Source organism: Lissotriton helveticus, chromosome 5_1, assembly GCF_964261635.1.
Source record: "Lissotriton helveticus chromosome 5_1, aLisHel1.1, whole genome shotgun sequence".
Taxonomy (NCBI): Eukaryota; Metazoa; Chordata; class Amphibia; order Caudata; family Salamandridae; genus Lissotriton; species Lissotriton helveticus.
In genome coordinates, this window is record NC_136065.1 from 1624103484 (window position 1) to 1624125901 (window position 22418).

The 22418-nt window shown below is 45.2% G+C and overlaps 1 protein-coding gene across 1 annotated transcript in view; it reads left to right on the forward strand.

Moving 5' to 3' along the window:
* Positions 1-22418, forward strand: part of LOC144755655 (granzyme-like protein 1) — a 210604-nt gene that overhangs the window by 40036 nt on the left and 148150 nt on the right. The window contains exon 2 of the mRNA XM_078644814.1: positions 612-762. Within this exon, the coding sequence (XP_078500940.1) occupies positions 612-762 (151 nt within the window). The remainder of the gene's footprint in view (positions 1-611; positions 763-22418) is intronic.

Sequence of the window (22418 nt, forward strand, 5' to 3'; positions counted from 1 at the left end):
TTTCCTCTGGATGCCCCGTTCTCACATCACAGGTCTCTGTGCTGGCCACCGCTGATACTCATTTACAAGAAACAAATTACAAAAAAACTAAACACAAATAAAAGAAAAAAATGACAATGCCAAAAACTAAAACTTTCACAAATGCGAGATCGATTGCATTGCAAATGCTGTTTTCTTCTGAAGGGGTGCTGAATGAGTTCCACGTGATGCTTGCAGGGCGAGCATGAGTTCAAGCAAGTGCGCAGCTCAATGTGAGGCCTGCAGGGACTGCGGAAGGTGCCCATAGAGTTATCTGGAGTGTCCCTCACCTTCACAGAGTGTCTGCAGGAGATATGTAGTTTCTTAGCAGGAGCTCAGGGAGAAATATTCAGAAACTTATAGATCAAATGCTTGATTACAAATTAGTAAAGCAGGGTGATATGCATGTACACTGGTATGTTTTAACATATCCAATACAATACTTCATTTACTAAATATAAGAGGTAAGAAGCTTGTTGGAATGTGGGCTGGGGTAGAGGTACATCAGCATTTCATTCTCTGTACTTGTAAAAGTCTGGTAAAGAGGTGCACGTTCAATGTTATAATCCTGCAACTTATTATGATTTTCAAAGGTGTTCTGCAAGATGCCATCATTGGGGGGCATGAGGCCCGAAGTCATTCCAGACCCTATATGGCCGCTCTAATCGTCAGAAACAAATTCACATGTGGGGGATTCCTGGTGCGGAAGGATTTTGTCATGACCGCAGCACACTGCAAAAACAAGTAAGAACTGTGCTGGATGCTACCCCCTTGATCATGTGTTCATTGATGTGTTGAATCTTCCTAATGTCTAAAAATACATTCTGAATGATAAACCCCAACTGTACTCGTTTGAGTTACCATCAGGTGATGAGGTGTACTCATGTGGTCCAACGAGGCCAACTCAATGCAGTAGTGTGTCAAAGTCATCACATGTCCAGAACCCTCTCTGTAGCCTCTTTCAACTGTGTCCCACTGGAAACCTTTCCTCTTCACCTTATACCTTGTCGCTTAGAGGCTGATTATGATGAAGGTTGCATGAGCGTCCGACCACCATTATTTCAGGATCGGGACTGCCCGACAAGCAGGCGGCGGTCCGGATCTCCGAATTAGGATCCAACTGCTGTGTAAGTGGTCGGAAACATGCCTTTTTGCATTGAGGCTTGTGCTGCGGATCGTAGCACAAGCCTCAATGCAAAAAGAATTGTTTAGAAACAGCCTCACATCGTGTGCCAGGTACCATGTGGTGCTTGGCAAAAGGTGCGTGGATGTTTCCGGGGCAACACGGATACTCCAGGGCCACATAGCGGAGTCCCAGGGTGTACAGGGGCCCTGCTAGGGTCCCCCAAGGTCCTTTCTGACAGCCTTTCTATGGCAGTGGGACCGATTTGCTGGATGATGGTGGGACTGCCACCGGCGGCCAGTCAGTGGCATTCACGCTGACATCCTAATCCGGCCCTTAGTTCTTTTAGCAGTTCCTTCCTTCCCGGCGAAAAATGCAGATTGTGAAGCTCAAGCTTTTGTGTTCTGATCAGTGCTAACAATACAAAACAACTCACGAAGGGCCTGTTCCTAAGCTGACAGTCTGGATTCTAAGGGAGATCAGACATTGGACACTGCTGGGAAAATCTACACTTCTTTATGTAAGTGTAAATCTATTTATGACCGGATGAAACAATATATGTGTGATGTTCAAATGTGTGATGAACAACGTGTCAAATGCATACATGTTGATGAGATCTGAACATTTGGAACCCATAGCTCCTAAGACAAATATGTCTAGTGTGTGATCTTTAGATGTTGTCAGAGAAGTAGGTAAAGAAATGCAACCCGGTGTACACCCACACAGACATTTGAGAGAAAAATGTACTCAAACACTGTGCAATGCATCTTCTGCGTTTACATCTAACTGTCACCTTAATGCAGAAACGTAAGTGTGAGAATGTGCATGCACTTGACTCGTTGTCCCAAAAAGGGAGAAATTAACCCAAAAACATTTTAATTGAAACAAAATCATTCTGGAAAACGAAACTCCATCTTTTCCCTATGTCCACATACAGGGCCGGCTTTAGCTCTGGTGGTGCCCGGTGCGAGAATCACTTATGGTGCCCCCACACCCTATGACCACCTCCTAGATTCTTTCAGTACCACCAGGCATAAGTGCCCCTCATCTCTCCAATCATAAGTTATTGCTAAACAAGTGCCACCGCCCATGAGGTCAGCGCCCCCTCCGCAGGTCAGTGCCCAGTGCGGCCGCACCAGTGGCACTGGCCCAAAGCCGGCCCTGTCCACATACTTATACTGTAAGTGATTCTTGGAATACAGACATGTTTTGCCAGGCACAATAGGCGCATTCATCAATGTGCTGGAATGTCACATAGAAAACTATGACAATCCTTATTTACAAAAGTGCAGATTAAAAAGGTTTTTAAATCACCTCAAACACTCATAAATTATGACCACTCATAAGCCTGACCTACACCTTGTCACAATTTTCAAGCATGAATTATTTTCTTTATGAATTGGCCTGAAATATTTAGTTTTGAGTGTGAATCATAATAAGTGTGACTCTAGAAGTCACCAAGTGCAAGTAAGTGTAGATTTGGTTTAGGGCACCGAAGATTTCCCCATTGACCAATGGTGGTATCATGTTTCAAATTTAACATAAGACGATACGAGTGTGTCATAAAAATAAGTTATTTTATATATTATATTTTGAGTTTCGGGATTGGGTGGTAGTGAAGCAAGATGCCTTTTTGCATGAACGCTCACATTTTTCTTTTGACTGATGTTGCTGTTTTTCACCTCTGTGGTCTGGGACTCTGCTAACCAAACACCTGTGCATGTGCTCTGACCCCTACACCACGTTGCAATTGGCTATACTCTTAGTTGGTATATTTAGCTTACCTATAAGTTCATAGTATATAGTACAAAGTGCACACATGGCCTGCATATTAAATATCACCAGTGGACTGCAACACCTATTGTGCAACGAACTACCGTGACAATCTAAACATGACTTGAGGTCTACCACAGTAGCTTGTCTGTGCAGGTTTAAAATTGCATAATCGACCTGTCAAAATAAACCCTCTTAAGAGGCCTAAACCCTCCCTCTAAATTTGAACAAGTCACCCCTAAGTAGGACGAAGGGCCGATAAGGCAGAGTGCATGGTATTTCAAAGTAGGTTGTGTAAAAAATGAATGTTAAACATGTCCTTACAGTGGCAAGACCCCAAAACCTGCAAATTCAAAGTGAAAAATTCACTTTTTTGCATTTTTCTAGGTGACATGTGGCGTACATACATGTCCTTAGGGCATGTATGTGCGCCACATGTGCACACATGCATATTTCAGGGGTACAACAGGGTGTCCATTTGGCACCCTTGAAATTGCATGCGCAATTTGCTAGTACCTTTTGGGTACTCACAAATTGCGCATGCAATTCCCAATCATTCCTATGGGCCTTTAGGCCCATAGGAATGAATTGGAAGCCATTCCTTATTTGAGACTCACAATTTTCGACTCACAAATAAGGAATGGGTGGGAATCGCAATTTATTTTGCAAAACCATAATAGGGAATCGGTAAAATTCACTGTTATGGATACGCAAAAGGCAATGTTGCTACAACTAGCCCTTGATGAGGTGTGCAATTGAAGAAAAAACCCTAGGCAACTATAGGTCTATGGCAATTGACAGACCATGTAGACTAACAACATGATATAGAGAAATCAGTGTAAACAACAATACTGTTAAAAAAATCATTTCTTTAATTCAAAATAATTTAACATTTCAAGACATATACCCTAAAGGTAACTGATTATATACTTATTCTGATGTCATTACATAATTCACAAAAAACAGCACCATACAGAGAATACATGTGGGCATTAATCAAAAAACTAATAAAGACAGTTAGTACATTCAACAGATGTCAAAGATTGATATAAACCTGGAAAAACATACACATAAATAACAAACAAAAAGTGGCTAGTAGATGGATCGTCTACACAGGTTTCGGCGAATGCTACTTCTTCATCAGGAAAGCCACAGAATTTCCCGACAAGTGGTCATAAAACGAGATCAACAAAGAAGGAATTGTCTGAACCCAAATCAAAGGGAGTGGGTCACGAAGTCCTGGGTGAGGGATACAAATATCATAGCCTCAGTGATGATCACATGGATGATATAGGGCTCATACACAGATAAAAATAATCTGATAAGTACTGTATGTGAATAGCGTCTGGATATGTATATATAGCGATGAATCACAAAGGATTAGTTTTAGTGTTGAGTTCCAAAGGATAACTTTTAAGTGTATCCTATTCATACAGCAGATGAAAGAACAAAGATGGTCCTGACCGCAATGTTAAGAAAGGAGAAACGACAAACAGCTCTTGTGTGCCAGCTGACCGGTTCTACAATTGTATATTTGATCTGTTAATTGCCATAGACCTTTAGTTGCCTAGGGTTTTTTTCTTCAATTGTTTATTTGATTTGTTAATTGCCATTAGCCTTTAGTTGCCTAGGGGTATTTTCTTCAATTGTATATTTTCCCTGCCCTAGGAATTTGAATGTATTGCAGAGGATCCTTGTTATTTACCTTGATGAGGTGTGACCTGGCTCCCAGAACTGCAACAAATGCCTTGGGTGAGGGAAGGTGACCTGTTCTTTGGGCAAGGTAGCCATCTGTGCTGTGACCAGGCAATTAATTAACTTCAAAGGTGCCTACCTTGTCACAGGTGGAGGTATCTAACACCTGGCCCTGCCCTCTCCTCTGTTCCTTTAGTCAGAAAGGCACCAATCCCAGTGGTAGAGAAGCTGCCCCCAGAACCAGTTTTGAGTGACCACAGAGCAGGGGTTGCTCATTTCCCTGGCCACATAGCTGCACAGAGGAAGAAAGGTTCTACAATGTTGAATTTAGGTAGATAGGGACACTGTAGAATTGTCTGCAGTATGGCATACAGGAACTGTTGCAAAGTGCAAGGGTGCTGCAGGGTGAGGTTACAACTGGGAACTGTTTTTATGTTTGCTAGCAAAGGGCCAAGAGTCACTCCCAAGCACAGGCTAATGCCAAGCATAAATGAGGCTTCCCTGGGCACACTTTTCAGAAACTTACTGGACTTGTGGAAGATAGAAGAAGGACTGCACTAGCTGTTGCGACCTGTGAGGAGACCTGAAAGGCTGAACATGCTCTTACTTGTACCCAGGACGAGGACCTGGACTCTAGGGTGAGTCAGCTGATCTCCTGTTAAGGTTCAGGGGTACAACACACTGCTAGAGGCTCTTTTGTGAAAGAGCCCCACATACCAATGCCAACTGGACTTGCCCTTGACCCAGCTGGTGGCTTCTGCTGGAGTGGGTCTTGACTCTCAAGTGGTGTTCTTAAGGCTCTGGGGATTTTGGCTGTGTAAAAGAATACTCATCTTACTATCTTGAAAAACCTGTGACTTAGAAACGTTTTGACTCCAAAAAATTCAGGATGATGGGGGCAAACCTGCTAAGTCAATCTGGTGAAGGTGCCTTGCCGCTGAGCCAAAGATTCAGGTTGCTCTCACACTGAACTTTTCAGCAGCAGCAAATATTTTTCAGCTCAATGTCGCATAGAAGGTATCAGCTTCGTGGAGCCCATTTTGGGTACAGTTTGCAGCTTTGGCCGGCTGGAGGAATCTGAGCCCCATAAAAGCAACTAAATACACATGTAGAAATCTTCACCAGATGTAGATGCAAAAGGACCTGTCAGGCAATGGATCTACCTGATGTATGAACTTTGAATTTCTCCAGCTTTCTGTCAAAAGTCAACGGTTTCACAGGGAACTAGTCCGATGGCTATCCATCCTCTTGGAGACTTCTTGGCTACAGCCTGCTGCCTTGCTCCACTGAGGACTTTTGACTTCCATTTCTGAGACATAGGGCTTTATTACGAGTTTGGCCTTCCTCCTGTCGGCACACCACCACCAAACCAACTGGAGGCCCGCCAAGCCTGCCCTGCACCCACCCACCGTATTATGAGTGAAATCCAGGGTGGGCGGGCAGTGCTGTGGCGGTCTCATGGCAGCGGTTTTAGGCTGATAGGGGAGCCTAAAAAGCAGACCGCCACCATGACAGTGTCTGTAGCATGTTCCTGCACAGTGTGTCATGCACCAGGCTGTGCATGACATAACATGCAGGAATGGGGTACAATTCCAGGGAGGCACAACATGTTGCCCCCTGCTTGCGCTTCCAGGCCCAGGCGCGGCAGGGGACCAGTTGCCTGTCTGCCACCTTTTTCACTGCAGGCTCACCGCCATGAAATGGTTGGTGGATAGGCAACTCCTAATATGCTTGGCGGTACCGGAGCAGCATCACCAGCATATTACTGCCCCTGACCATTGCACCACCGTCTAGGGATTCTGGAATCCCGGCAGACTTGGTGGTCCTATGGCAGTCCAACCGCCTGTGGACCGCCGTACTCGTAAGAAGGCCCCAAGTCAGAAGGTAACATTTTTACTGGGACATACCCAAGCGCAAACCAGGTGACAAAGTTTGGAGCATAATGCTTCTTGGTGCTATTTTTATTTAAAACTTTAAAAATTAACATCTACATTTCCCCTTGTTGGATTTTTGTCATTTTGATGTCATTTTGTTCCTTAAATTATTCTCTATTTTATAAAATGGACTAGGATTAGTATTTTGCTGTGTGTTCTATGTTTACCTGTTTGGTACTTGTAAATGATTTAACTGGTTCCGTGTTGAGGACGGAATGCATCCTTCCTCAGCCACGGTGATCGTGTGCTGAGGACGGGACCATTCCGCCCTCTGCACATGACCAGGAAATCCCTCGGCTGTTTACAGCAGGAGGGTTTCATTTTTTAATTTTCAGCCTCTGGTGCTAGGGAACAGCTTCCTGAGCAGCCCGAGGCATTTTTTTAATTCAGTGTAATGACGATCGGCGCGCCTGGCATGCTGACACCATTACATTGAAAGTGAAAGTAAAATGAGCCGATCAGCTTTCAGTTTTACTGCTTCGGTTCTTGCAGAGCTATCTCAGACTTCATACACTGAAACGCACACACGAGGTATAATTGGAAAGGTGAGAATATCCCCTTTCAATGGAATCCTTCCCTAGTGGAACCATGCTTGGGGATTGCCGCAGGTGGGTGATCCTCAAGCAAGGATCCACTGCTAGATACCTGGGAGGGGGAGCGGCCCCCTGTGCAACGGTCTTTGCTTCCCTCGAACATTTTACGGACATGTACAGTCTTTCTGCTCCCCCTTGGGGGCAGAAGGGGCAGTACCCACAGGGATTCTTTTTTTTCTAATACCTAGGGGTGATAGCTGTCCATAAGGGGTATGCCAATTCCCCAACCTCCCGCAACACAAAAGGGACAGTCTTTCTGCCCTCCTGGAAGTCAGATGGGAGGAATTATTACCCCTGATCTGCCCGCTAGTGGGGCATGAAGCCCACTGGACAAAGGATTTTTTTTTTACAAAAGAGGGGTAGGACTGCCCACAATGGGCAAGACCATACTCCCACCCATAATAAATTGCAACCAGAGACTTTTCGCCCCCCGGGGGGCCGAAAGCCCAATAGGCACCAGGGATTCTTTGTTTTGAATATATAGGGGTGGGGGCTGCCCAAAATGGGCATGCCAATGCCCCACTCGCCCAATCAAAAATGGTACAGTCTTTCTGCGCCCCCCCATAAGGGTCAGATGGGGTTATTACCTCTGATCTGCCCTCCTGGGGGGGGGCAGAAACCCCACTAGACCCATGTATTTATTTTAAATAAAAGAGGGGTTGGGGCTGCCCAGAATGGGCATGCTAATGCCCCTACCTCCCCAAAATATTGGCACAGTCTTTCTGCCTCTATGGGGCTTATCAGAGCAACAGCCCCCGATCGGCCAAAAGCCCACTAGGCACCAGGGACTATTTTATTTTGTGCACAGATGGGGCTGTCCTGAAGGGGCCTTCTGATGCCCCCATTGCCCCACAAAAAAGGGCAGAGGCTTTCTGTCCACCTTGTTGGGGCAGATGGGGGTTAATATACTCGATCAGCCCCCCTACCGGGTGGGAGCAGAGAACCCACTAGGCACCAGGGGTATGTTTATGGGCATGTCAGGGAGTGGCCCCATAGTCAAAGGATGCTCTCCCTTTTTTAGGCATACATTTTTGTTTCTGACCCCCTTGGGAGCAATCAGTGATATTTGTGGGCTCATTTTTAGGCTCATCTGCCACCAAGGCAGGCGGTGTGCTTTGGAAGGTGCTTGGCTGGTGGTGTGCTTTGGATGGCGCTTGACTGATAGTGTGCTTTGGATCGTGCTTGGCTGGGAGTGTGCATGGATGGCGCTTGACTGGTGGTGTGCGTGGACTGGCACTTGGCTAGTTGTGTGTGTGGACTGTCGCTTGGCTGGCTTTGTGGCTTGCGTGGATCCCCCAGAGTTTTCTTACCTAGAATCCTCAGTAAACCTCAAAGCATTTCCCTCATATGTCTGTGTGGAAAAGTTTAAGGTTCACTGAGCTGGTAAAAATGTCCTACCACCCAGCATTCCCCTTGATCTCCTGATAAAAATGACACCTCACTTCTGTGGGTGCCCAAAGCAGAGTCAACATAAAAACTCATTTCAAAAATCTGTACTTATGGACATGCTTAGGTGGAATGCTGGCTGAGTGGAAGTCTGTGGCTCCCTACAGATTCCTGAAATTTCCATCACAGAAATGTGAGGAAAATGTGTTTTTTTCATACAAATTTTGATGTTTGCAAGTGTTGAGATCCGCACAAGTTACCCCATCCAAGATTCCCCTATGTATCTAGTTTTAAAAAAAGTATAGGTTTGCTAGGTTTCCCTAGGTACCGCCTGACCTACAGCCCAAAATCCACAGCTAGGCACACAGTGCAAAGAACAGGGTCAGTTTTCAGTGGAAAAATTTGATGTGTCCATGTTGCGTTTGGGGCCATTTCCTGTTGCAGGCACTAGGTCTACCCACAAAACTGGGTTACCAATTTAATCGTGAGGCTTTGGGGAATGCTGGGTGTGTGGCAGTTCTGTGGCTTCCTGCAGATTCCAGAACTTTTCATCACAGAAATGTGAGGAAAATGTGTTACTTTTTACAGTGTAAGGAATGCAAGGGATTCTGAGTAACAGAACCCTGTGAGAGCTACACAAGTCATCCCATCCCGGATATCCGTGGGTGACCAGTTTTCAAATATGTACAGGTTTGCTACGTTTCCCTAGGTGCCGGCTAAGCTAGGGCCCAGAATCCATAGCTGGGAACATTGCAAAAAACTAAAAGGGTCAGTTTTCTGTGGATTTTTTTTTTTTACAAATATTGAGGGTTCCAGGGGATTCTGGGCAACAGAATCTGGTGAGAGTCACACAAGTCACCCCATCCTAGATTCCCGAGGGTTTAAATTTTTTCAAAATGTACCGGCTTACTAGTATTCCGTAGGTGCCGGCGGAGCTAGGGCCCAAAATCAACAGCTAGGCACATTACAAACAAGCATTGGCATAGCCAATAGGTCTCGCCTTTGGGACCGAATAAGTGTATAGCCATGCAACACTTGATGTTGTTGCACCAAGGGTATTGTGTGGATAACTAAACAACTATAAGGTCCCAAAGACAAGACCTATTGGCTATGCCAATGCTTTTTTAACATGTAAAAGTTATTTTGCTCATCATTCTTGGTGTATGAGGGTAGATTGGAGCATTATGTTTTTGCCAACACAGATTAACAGTACTACATAGAATGCCACACAACTTGACATCCAATCATTTTTCCAACCTAACATGTAGGCAATATCAAAGCTGAATAATGGTAAGGTTTTAAATGGAACGTAATGCTGATATTTAGCCTACACTTAATTACTCAACATTTTCGCAGATAAGGGAACAGAGATGCAGAGAGATTTATCCCGCATCTCACAATTTGGTAAACTAGTAAAGAAATGAATAAAAACGATATGCGCTTGGTGTTACAATTGACAACGTAACCATTATTTCTGATATGTTCTCTAAGGCTCAGAATTTTTTGAGACAGGAGCAGTAATTCAATTAATTATAAAATGCACTAGTAAGATTAGCAGAATTCTGTTTATGGGTTGTACTTTAACCTAATGGAAGGGCTACTGGAATTATGCAGCAGGTGAGGACAAAATTATGCAGCTGGTGAGGACAAAATTATGCAGCAAGAATAGGCAAATTATGTAGGATAAAGCAGCTCTCTTTGTGTTGGTATTATTTCATTATTTTGAAACTTTTACTCATCGTAACACTGTATGGGAAAATATTTCACCTCGATAGTACCTGCTTAGTAACCAAATGGAGCAATTAGCAACTGAGAAATGACCTGTTAACTTGTGCGAAGGAATACGTTGCAACGTTTTAAGTAACTTTTGACCTGCTTGAGCTAGAAACACTTTTTTTGTTAAAACCTGCAGATTATGCATCATGTGATGGATTATGTGGTAGATGCAGCAAATACACAGTTATGAGGAAAACCGTGCAGGCTCAGAATCACATATTTCTAATGGCACGGACTAATTGATTCTCCCTGTCACACAGGCACTCCTTCCGCACTCTCTTTGCTAATCATTTCATACTTTCAAAGGCGACGGTGTGTGAATACAAACTTTAGAGGGATGGCGGGGCAGAACGTGTGTGCACATTGCTTTAATGGTTGATATTACCTGCCTTTCGAACATTTAGTACCTAATATAACTAAGTACTGGGAAAGGGCTCCATATACTGGCACTATGTGGTAGCCACCGCAGAGGGGCTACCTCACGCACTGTACGAACACCTATGTACCTGCTGTTATATTTGTGAAAGCTCTGAAACAGACTTCAACTATGTGGAGAAATAAATAAAATCACTTAGTAAAAGCAATACATTTGGTTACCAATACTGCTTTATTCCTAGAGCATAGTTGCTGATTAGTGAAAATCCTTCCTGTTCTGAATGAGGCAGTGACTCGGAGGGCATTGTACCAGGGTTGCATTCTATTTTCAGTCCAGTAATTAAGACATGTAACGTAACAGAGTTTTAGTTTCCAGACGGGCGAAAAAACACACAAGGCTTATACAATGGATTCGACTCCTAAAAGGACGAATTTAAGAATTATGTACATGTACATGGGATACCTTTCACAAGATCCTAAAGTCCTCCACAGACAGCACTACTATGCTAGATGATTTAAGCTCCTTTTAACTGCCCTATGGCTCTAACAGCGTTGGTAGGATGACCAATGTGTGATCATGGCAGTATTAAAGTCTGTGACACCAAGGCTACACAGACTTCACCTTTAAGATGTACAGCTATAGCCCAAACATATGAAAGTGACTAAAGAAACCAACTAGAGAAAACGCTTTGCTCACGTATATACATCTGCCTGCAAATCATCCAGATACTGCATAAAACATGCATGATCAGTTGCCTTCAGCAACATAAAATGCCATTCTTTAAAAAACTAGAATGTTAAATGTTAAACGATAAACGATAAAGGGCTCTCTGTACTTCTAAATCTAATCCAATTTACCGGCCCTCTATAAAAAACTAGGACAGACCATCTTGGAATAAATATTTAATAAGGTGGTATGGCCTCGCACATCTTGAATTTGAATTAAGAAAGGGGGTATGTTAACTAGAAAAAAAGCAACTGAGCAGTGGGTCAGATCATATGCGTTTTTAACTGAAATGCCAACCGGTCTTATCTACGCATAGAACCCTACAGATTTAAAGATGCAGCAGGCTACTTCTCGTTCCAGTAAAATGTATGCTTCAGGCAAGTGACATGGACGCTAAAGCCAGTTTTGAGTACACGTTTTTCCACGGAACTGCTACGTTTACTAACGGGGAAAGGATATATTGCCCAGACTGCAGTGAACACGAGCTAAAAGAAAAGTGACTACAAAACACTAGCCAGGTGGATAACTTATGCTCCTGACATTTTAGCTCCTGATTGGTTAAACAAGGGTTATTTATAAGCATGTTCTAGCAACAGTACTTCTCGACACATTGTATTGTATTGTATTGTAATTGCATTTATATAGCGCTTACTACCCCTGACAAGGCGTCGAAGCGCTTTTTCGGCGAGTAGCACGCTACTCCGGGACCCATAGAGGATTAGTGTTGAATTAGTATAGTGAAACATGCAAGTACATTTTAAGTGGTGGATAGGTTAGTCAGTTATTTGGATTTGGAATGATAGCAGAAGGATAGAGGAGGAAAAAGGTTTGTACTTATATAGCGCTTGTTACCCCTGATGGGGTGTTGAAGCACGCTATTCAGGAGGCCCATAAAAGATTAGTGGTTAATTAATATGGTGAAATATGAAAGTATTTCAGTGGTGGATATTAGTCAGTTATCTGAAGTGAGAGGGATAGCGGAGGGATAAAAGGGGAAGAAAGATTTGCATTCATATAGCACTTGTTACCCCTGAAGGATGTTGAAGCACTTTTCTGGCGAGTAGCACGCCACTCCGAAACCCATAAAGGTTTAGTGTTGAAAATTAGTATAGTAAAATATGAAGTAATTTGAGTAGTGGATATGTTATTGAGTTATTTGGGTAGAGAAGGGTAGGTTGCGGGATAGTGAAGGGAAAGAGGTTTGTATTTTTATAGCGCTTGCTACCCCTGATGGGGTTTTGAAGCGCAAGTAGCACCCTCCTCTGGAACCCATCAGGATTAGTGTTGAATTAGTATGGTGAAACGTGAAAGTACTTTTAGTGGTGGATATGTTAGTCAATTATTTGGATTGAGAAGGGTTGGGGAGGGGTAGAAAAGAGGGGAGAGTTTAGAAAGGTTTGTTTTGGGGGATTGTTATAGTAAAAGAGGTGTCAGATGATGCAAGGAGGGGTAGAGTAGGAGAGAGTCTAGAAAGGGTTATTTTGGGGGTCATAGTAGTGGTATGGGGTTTGAGATAAATGAAAGAGTGGATGTAGAGAATATATTGATAGATGCATAGGATGAGAGATAGGGTAGTGCATGGGAAAGAGTAGTAGAAAGAAGTTTGAGATGAGTCAGAAGGTTGGGCTAGAAGATATATGGAGCAAAGTATAGGTTGAGCAATAGGGAAGTGCATTGGAAATGCTAAATTAGAAGAAAGTGATACATATATAGATCCATAAGTACACTGAACGTATATAGATGCATAAAGGAGGTATGTATATTGGGTAGCATTTCTGGCCCTGGCCTTGGTCCTGGTCAGTCTCGAACAGGCTCAAACAGGCAACTGTCCTTGTCCTCTCCGCCCTTGGCTGGGACACCCTAACACTGGCCTTTTATAGCCCTAGTAATCAGGTGACCCCTTCAGCCAATGTAAACCCTAGCCCTACACTATCCAATCACAACACTAGCCCTAAAAATGTAGAACCAATAGGAGACCAGGACCTTACAGCCAATCTTAGCCCTGGTCCATGCACCCAATCAGTTTAAAAACCCTGATCTCTGCGTCCAATAGAGGCCCTAGCATTGATGAAAAAGGGTTCAGGCAGATCAGGTCGTTTTACCCCTTTTCTAGGTTTGCCCGGCGTTAGCCGCTTCTCACCCAACTCACGATTTACCAAATAAAGAGGCAGGCGCTGGAGATTGGAAGGCAGGAAACAGGAGTTTATTTCCGACGGAACGGAACACGTCAAATCAGACAACAGGGTATCTTCTCGAGGTGCTCTAACAAGTTTCTCTACGGCTCTGTCTTTTATACACAGGTTTATGATGTACAAACATTCCTTATTGCAATAAAGACACTTTGAAGTACAAAAAAGGGCATGTTTGGGACCCCAGCTCCAGGCCCATTCCCATACTGACCGCTCTGAAGTTGTTTTCCCCTCCCAAATGTGACATGTGATTGTAATCTGCAGCCGGACATTCCAACAGGGCACGAGGGCAGGAGGGGGTGGTCAGATCTAAGGTTGGGCAGGCGATAAGATCATGTTTCGCTATGCGGGGCCGGAGGGGTACATCCACGAGACCTAGTATTATGATGTGGGACTGGGTCGAGAGGCCAGGTGTAGCCGGGGGGGGGCCATCAGAAGAGAGGAAGGGTGTTCCTGGGAGGGATGCGGGGGTGTCGGTCAGATCTAGGGGTGTGAAGGCCTTGATTAATCACCGTTCCTCTGATGTGAGGCGAGGTCCTACTGTAGGAAGCAATAAACTGCATCTGTTGGGCTAGGTGATGGCCCGGGATCAGGCCGGGCAACCGGACAGGAAGGAAGAGGTTACCAAAAAGGGCCCGTTCTATGAGTAGGATGAAAGAGCGAGGGGGCAGGGGTCCAGAGTGGTGACAAGGTTGTGTTTAGCGGTGCGTTTGTGGCCCGAACAGGAGAGACCGGGGGCTGTCGGGCGTGGGGTGCTTGCGGGGCTGGAGAGAGAGAGAGAGCGAGAGAGAGAGAGAGAGAGATGGCTATCGGCAATGGGCAGAGAGGTCATGACACAAAGATGGCTACTATCTATGTTCGTGATGGAGCCTAAAAGGGAACAAGATGGCGGGGCCACTGTTTCGTGACTTTCTTTACCTTCAACAGTGGCGAGGGTGAACACAAATGAACGCCGCTTATGTACATATACATTTTGTCATTTTCCACAGCCCTACCAGTAGTCCCAACCCAAGTCCAAGCAACCAATGGCACAGGCAGCCTTAGTCCCTACTTCCAATAGAAAGCCTAACCCTACTCTTAGTCCCACAACTAGTCCAGCAACCAATCACACCAGAAGCCCTAATCACTACTTCCAATAAAAGGTCTAACCCTAGCCCTAGTCCCACCCTAGTCTCAACAACCAATAACACAGGAAACCCTAGTCCCTACTTCCAATAGAAATCCAAACCCTAGCCCTAGTCCCAACCCTACAGCGATTGAATCACAGACCCAGAAACCAATCAGAACACTCAAATACCCAACCAATGAGAACACTAACCCTAATCCAATAGAAACATCAGATAGAACCACCAATCAGTGTATACATGTACCAACCACTAGCAGACCATATAAGGTCCCAGAGACCTCAGACAATGTTTGCTGGCCAGGGAGTTTGAAGCTGCTTCTCCTGTTCAATCAGAATCTCCTAGGAGACAGACAGACTCAATGCACACTTTGGACTTCTGCAGGTAAAGGCCTCACTAACTTGAAATCTGACAATACTGTTTGAATAGAACTTTACTCCTGGCCAAAAAACGAAGTGCACAGTCCCTAGTAAACACAATTTAAACAGCTCACAGAAGCACCCTCTGATGGGGGGGCTGGTTTCAGTGGCTTGTGAACAAAAAATGGTGGCTGGGGTGCACTGTTTTAACACACAGGCCTTAGCACAGAGCACAGGAGAAATTTGGAGGGAAAACTGAATAGTCACCAGGAATGAGAGGGAAAAACTACAGAGTTTGGACTGCAAAGCCCACAATTCAACACGTTAAATGGAAGCAATCATGGGTAGGAAAAACCACAAGTTTAAAACACAAAACAGGTGATAAAATATGCAATCACAGGCAGGTTAAAACTACAATTTTAAACTGTAACAACCGCAGGCAAAGACAGCAATCACAGAAAAGGAAAATCAATGTTTTTAAACTCTTTGTTTTGGGGAAGAGACAGCACTAGGCTGCCTCTTTACCACTTCCTGGACTCGGCTCACTGCAATCTGGGGCACAGGTGGGCTCAGACTCCTCCTTTATGTTTCCCTCTCTTGGTTATCAGCCGTTTTGCAGTGATTAAACCTAGGTCACAGAATCTAGAGCTTACTTTGTTGACTTTCGTACGCTTGTATAACCCCAGGATGCAAACCTCCCATGTGTGTGGCACTTAAGTGTTAATGCTACTGGTGAGAGTTGCCGTTATTGTGCGCCAAGAAGTGTGAAGTAGGGGGCAGGACCACAGAATGTGTAGTAGGTCTGCGTCTAGTAGATGGCATCTTGGGCAAGCAGTGGTGGGGATGTTAAAATATTTATTAATCTTGTCTGACGAGAGATACGCCCTGTGTATTATATACGTTTGTATGAGTTTGAAACGTGAGTTGCACGGTATGCGTGTGACACTGGCCAGGACACGTTCCCAGTCTTTTTCTGTCCAGGCCTGACCTTTGTCTTCAGCCCATCGCGCCCGGAGTCTCTGTGGTGGTTTTAACACGTGTGTAAGTTGGGCCTGCACTAGCCAGTGAATCACATGGCAGCGACCAGACACAATCTCAACGACTAGGTCCGTTGCCCCGGCAGCGACCAAACACAATCTCAACGACTAGGTCCGTGCTGCCCCGGCAGCGACCAGACACAATCTCAACGACTAGGTCCGTGCTGAGGGTTGCACTGGGTCGCTCTACCACTACAGCACTGCAGGCGATACCCACCGAAAATACCTCAAGGCTTACCAACAGGTATCGCACAATTGAACATCGGCTCATCAGGATATGCAATTCACAAAGAAATTCTCAATGACAAGGTCATCGAACAGAGAGAGATCCGTGCATGGAGGCACCGCACATGGACCTATGCTCCTGGAACATCAACGGGCTTTATAATAAAGTAGCGGATACTGATTTCCTACAATATGTCAAATCGTTTGACATCATCCTCCTCCAGGAAACATGGCTGGAAGAGCCAATTCATCTGGAGGGTTATACCTGCCATCATTCCCCAGCCACAAGGAAAAGCAAGTTTGGTCGTCTGTCAGGAGGCCTAGCAACCTATCTCAAAATATCAACGATTGGTTACGCTCGGGCACTCAGCACAACCTCCTTGGCTACAAACACAGTGGAGGTACTACTTAACTTCGGGGGTAAGAAGAAAGAGGTACAGCTGACCAACACCTACATCAACCCTAAAAACAAGGGAAAGGAGGGGAAAATTCTAACAGACCACTTATACAACGTAATGAACACCCGAACATCCCCAAATGTAATTCTGTCTGGAGACTTTAATCAGTGCATCCTGGGGACTTCAGCAAACAATGATATTCAGGCACAGTCTTATTATTGGGATATCCCGAACCAATCATTTAGCGGTCATTGCAAGGCCTCAAAGGCTGCAAAGGCACTATTGGAAGACCTTGAACACATGGGACTGAGGGTCGCAAAGGATTCACCATCCGTGCCCTCATTCATCTCAGGCACTACTACCTCTTTTATTGATTATACGCTAGTCTCCCTCACGCTATTTCATCACGTTTTGGGCTACAAGCTTAGGTGACAAGGGTGAAAGCGACCATCACCCTCAAGAAGTCAGTTTAGGAGCCCTTCCTGAAGATATCCTCTTAAACACAACTGGGCCGCAGGACAGTTACACCATCAACCTCAAGCGTATTAAAACGTCAGTAGCAAATACTGCGGAGGTGCTTCTAGCTGCAAAAACTCAACCGAGCACTTCAAACTATCCTTCCGGCAACACAGTGGCAGGCTGGGAACATTTTACGAAGGAGTTTGCAAGCAACTACTCAACAACTGTACGGCACTTTCGACCACCAGCATATGGTGCTATAAGAAAGATCTCGGGCACCCAGAAACTGGCAATGAAATCCTACAAAAAAGCGATTAATAAATCTTTAAGATCACTGAAGAAAAGCCAAGGGGATGGAATGCTGCTAGCACAGATCCGCAAGCACCGAGCGGATCTAAAAAAACTGAATGGGGTAATCAAAAGAGCTAACAACGCTGACTTCTGGGCCAAACTTCATCACGCATCCAAGGGCAACAACAGCGCCCAGTTCTGGTCGATCATAAACAAATTGCTAAACCCAAAAATTAGTAGTATAACATCACACATATCGAAATCATCTTGGGAATTATTTCTTGACGAACATTTTAATCACCAGGACAGCAAAACAAGGGAGCTTCTTAATCTTCTGGATGGCCGACAACTGCAAATTTGCTCACCAAGAGAAGATGTCAATCTAGTACCCTCCGCGGCCCAAACCAGGAAATTAATCTCCAAAGGTAGAAAAGACGGGGCAGCTGGACCAAATGGTATTCCCCCGGCCCTTTTCAAACTTGAACCTGATTATTGGGCCCACATATTGATCCCCCTCTATTCATCCGTCACCAACTCTGGGTGCCTTCCCGTCTCATGGAGGGGCTCGATCATCTCACCGATTTATAAGGCGGGGGATAGACTCCTTCCAAAAAACTACCGACTGATTGCACTCCTCGACGTTGAGGCCAAATACTTTGCAGGACTCCTTTTGATCCAACTACGAGAATGGGCCGCAAACCAAAGCTTAATACCATCTAGCCAAACGGGGTTCTGCAAAGACATGGGGACAACAACCAACTTGATCGCCATCTCGATGCTCATTGATAAGGCTAGAGCAACCAAGCAGGCTCTCCACCTCTGCTTTGTGGACTTTAAGGCGGCCTTTGATAACGTCAACCGAGAAATCCTCTGGCGAAAACTGGCCTCCTGGGGGATTCCCCCGCCTCTATTAAGCCTCCTGATTGAGTTGCACACAAACACGTGGGTCCAGGTAAAGCTTGGGAACGGCTCGCACCTCTCTAGGCGTATTCCTACCACAAAGGGCCTAAAGCAGGGGTGCGTGTTAGCTCCTACTCTTTTCAATCTCTTTACAGCTGACCTGCCACCCGCCTTAGATGCCTGCAATTCTCATGCTCCGTGGTTAGGAGGGAAAGGGCTGTCCAGTATCTCCTATGCAGACGACGTGGTCCTGGTCAGTCACACGAAAGTTGGTCTTCAAAACCTTATTAACACGCTTTATGGTTATGCCGTCAAAAACCTACTAGAAGTGAACACTAGTAAAACAAAAGTTCTTTCTATAACTAGGAGCAAAAAGTCATACACTTGGATGCTCGGCTCAGAAGCAATTTCAAACTGCTCTGAATACAAATATCTTGGGATCCAAGTCAATAACGGTGGCCGCTACCAAAACCAACTAGAGACCATCAAGAGCAAAGGCATGCTAATAGCTGTGACACTTAAACAGCTAAAGACCAACCTGACCGGCGAGACTCTACTTCCACTATTACGAGTAGCTAAAATCAAAATAGAGTCATCAATCACGTATGGCAGTGAGGCCCTAAGAGGATTTGACGCAAAACTTCTGGACACAACCATCTCAAAGGCCTATAGACTTCTCTTTAATCTGCCATTCTATACTTCGCAGGCCCAGATTCGGTTGGAATTTGGGCTGACGTGCCAAACACTTGCTCAAAGAGGCTCATACATCAAGTGCTGGCACAAATTAAAGAATTCTCCAGAAAACACCTTGAACCGACAGCTCTGGCAAGACATGATCACCTCATTGCGGATGCCGGCGAAAAAATACCTAGAGGAGTCCCTGTCCATTACAGGATTGAAAGACCTATGGGAGACTCCTCTATCACATGCGCAATTCAAGCGCATAGTTAACAAGAGTTTATAGAGACACTCGCATGTGGAGGACAAAGCTTTGCTCTCCCATAGGCGCCATGCCTGGATGACCTTGTGCACATACAAAACACCGGGGCTCCAGGCATATTTTGGTCTGGGGTATGGCTGGAAAATAAAAGAGGCCTTTTTCAAACATAGGCTAGGGATTCTACCCGCCATTCCTTACCTACCACCATGGTTGAGGCAGAACTACGGGACCGAATGCCGGCTCTGCGGAACAGGAATCAAAGACTTGGAACATTTACTGTGCACTTGCCCGAGGCTGAACTATGAAAGAGTATCACTGTTGAAAACAGCTTTCAACGAACTAGGAGTCCGCTCGCGCAGACAAGCTGTCCTCGCCTGTTTTGATCCCTGTTTTCCCCCACTAAACAGGAAGCTAGTGAAATTTCTGAAACTAGCAAAACGGAAACAAATAACCCAGGCACTTGGCTAAGTGGAAACCCGGGACAGGACCAAGTGCCTCGAACAATTTTCCCCGCGGGGTTTTACTGTTTTTTATCTTTACTATTCGATCAATTCCGAATTTATGTTTTTAAGGCCTTTTAAATTTCTTATGAGATTGTTTTTAATGCACTTTTTGTAACAGTTTTTATTAACCTAAACAATAAAGAATTACTTACTTACACATGTGTTGCAACTGATATGTTTGTGGCTCAATTGTCAAACCCCCCCATTTCAGTGTCAATGTCCGTATGATGGCTGCATCTAGGAGGAACTGATCCACCAGCAGGCCAGTATCCGCTGTCAAGGTTGCAAAGGGCAACAAGGTACCATCCGCATATAGATCTTCTAGCGTCTCCACTCCTGCCTAAGTCCAAGGCGTCAGCGCTACGTCCACTACAAAGTCTCTGCCTCGGGGCGTACCGACCAGTGGTAGTATTGGGGCATAGGGAATGGTGTATTTTGTAAGTTGTAGGCTCCTACGGTAGCATCTGTGGGCCATCTCAATATGTAACTGTGTCGGGCGGGGAGATTTCGCCAGTGGGTGGAATAAGCTATAGATCTGTGTCTGTGTTCATGAACACGACTCAGTGGCAGTATCTGCCAGGTTCTTGCCGCTTAGCCACTTTGCAACCCACTGCAACTGCGCAGCTAAATAATACGATTCTAGATGAGGAACTGCCAAGCCCCTGCACTCCGGTGATGCATACAGTTTCTGCAGCACTTTTCTGGGCCGTCCTGTATTTCATATTAGACCTCTGATTAACCCCTCCAGCTCCCTAAACAGCCGCACTGAGACATACACCGGCAGATTTGCAAAATAATACAATAGCCTGGGTAGCACTATCTTTTTAGTCAGGGTGATGCGACTCATCACAATGAGTGGCAGAGTCTTCCAAAATTGTATCTGCACGCGTATGGAGGAGATGGCGTGCACCAGGTTGCCCTCCAGTATGTCCCCAGGAGATCTGTAGATATATGTGCCCAGATATCTAAACATTTTTGCGTACCAGGCAAGCGCTGTGCCGTTGATTGTTATGTCAGTTGCGTCCACATTCTCACTAAAAGAATAAGCGCCCGACTTGGCCCAATTTACCTTAAGGCCTGAGACTTCCTCAAACCTACGAAATATGTTAGATATAGCTGGCGGTATATCATGTAAGTCTCTCATGTACAACAAAAGGTCATCAGCATATAGGGACACCGTGTGGAGACCATCTTCCAGGGGTATACCCCAGTCTGCTCCATTTTCTCGCAGTAGAGCCGCCAGAGGTTTCATGGCAAGGGAGAAAGCAGCACATAGCTACACCTTACACATGGGGTAGTAGAGAAAGGGAATATGAGCAATAGGTTTGCGTGCTTCATATACAAATGACAGACCAGTCTGAATTAGTCCAACAGTCACACGAGTGGGGTTTTTGGAAAGAGCTAGATTTTCATTCTTTTTCTGATTTCTAGATTGCTTGTGTTGATCCTTATTTCACTGTTGGGAATGGATTTCACAGCTCAGATGCCTGTACAGAGAAAGAATTCACACAACACATTTTAGCGTTGCTCTTCTTGATCTGAGACTTCTTTTCTGACTATACTGTCTGAGTTTAGATTGTAATAATAATGGTCCTGTGGACAACCCAGTGTGCAATTTAAAGGACTTTCAAGGAGAGTCCTCTTGCAACGGAGAGCTTGACTGCACCATTTGATGTAGTTTGACCAATGAATTCCTAGAGACTTCAATTTTGAATACATTGGCATAATCAAGGCATGACAACATAGAAAATATGCTGTACTATTCTTATCATGTATACTAGGTCTCCGCAGGGATTAAGAGCTCCTTTAGAGGAGCTGTGCACTAAATGGGAGACGGACCTGGGAACGCCTATAGAGGCAAAACCCTGGGAGATGCTGCTGGAATGAGCATTGAAATGCTCTTGAAATGCGAGATTCCAGCTAATACAATTCTATGTGTCTCATCGGGCGTACCTCACTCCTTACAAAATCAATGAATTCTTTGGCTCCCACACTGCTTGCCCGCGATGCAGATTGGAAAATGCAGCGTTTATGCACATGTTCTGGGATTGTCCATTGCTCCGAGGGCTCTGGGGGGAGGTTCTGGCCAAGCTGACGGAGGTGACGGAAAGTGAACTGCAGCCTACTCCAGGTGTTTGCCTGTTTGCCTGTTACACTGGTTCCCCCACGATGCCCGCAACAAAACCACCAGTAAATTCCTGTACTTGGGGTTAGTCCTAGCCAAACGAGAAATTACTAGCCATTGGAAGGCGGTCACAGCCCCCAACGTTGCGCGCTGGCTGCGGGAATTTATCGGGTGGGCTGACTGCGAGGGGACCCTCTGGTTTCAGCTGGCCCAGAGAACTGACAATGACAGATTATGGGACACGGCAAGAGCCTGGGTGGCGATGGTGGATCTTCTTAGAAACCAGACTGATGACAATGACTGATCTCCCCGGGTATGGGGCCCACTCTTCACTACATGGGAACACAACCATAGGCCAAAGAGTGGGAAGATAGCTGGGGGGATGACTAACGTGGGTGCATCCTCCTAGATGGGACATAGATTATTGCCGTAGGGAATCCTCGGAATGATAGGAATACATATAGTGCC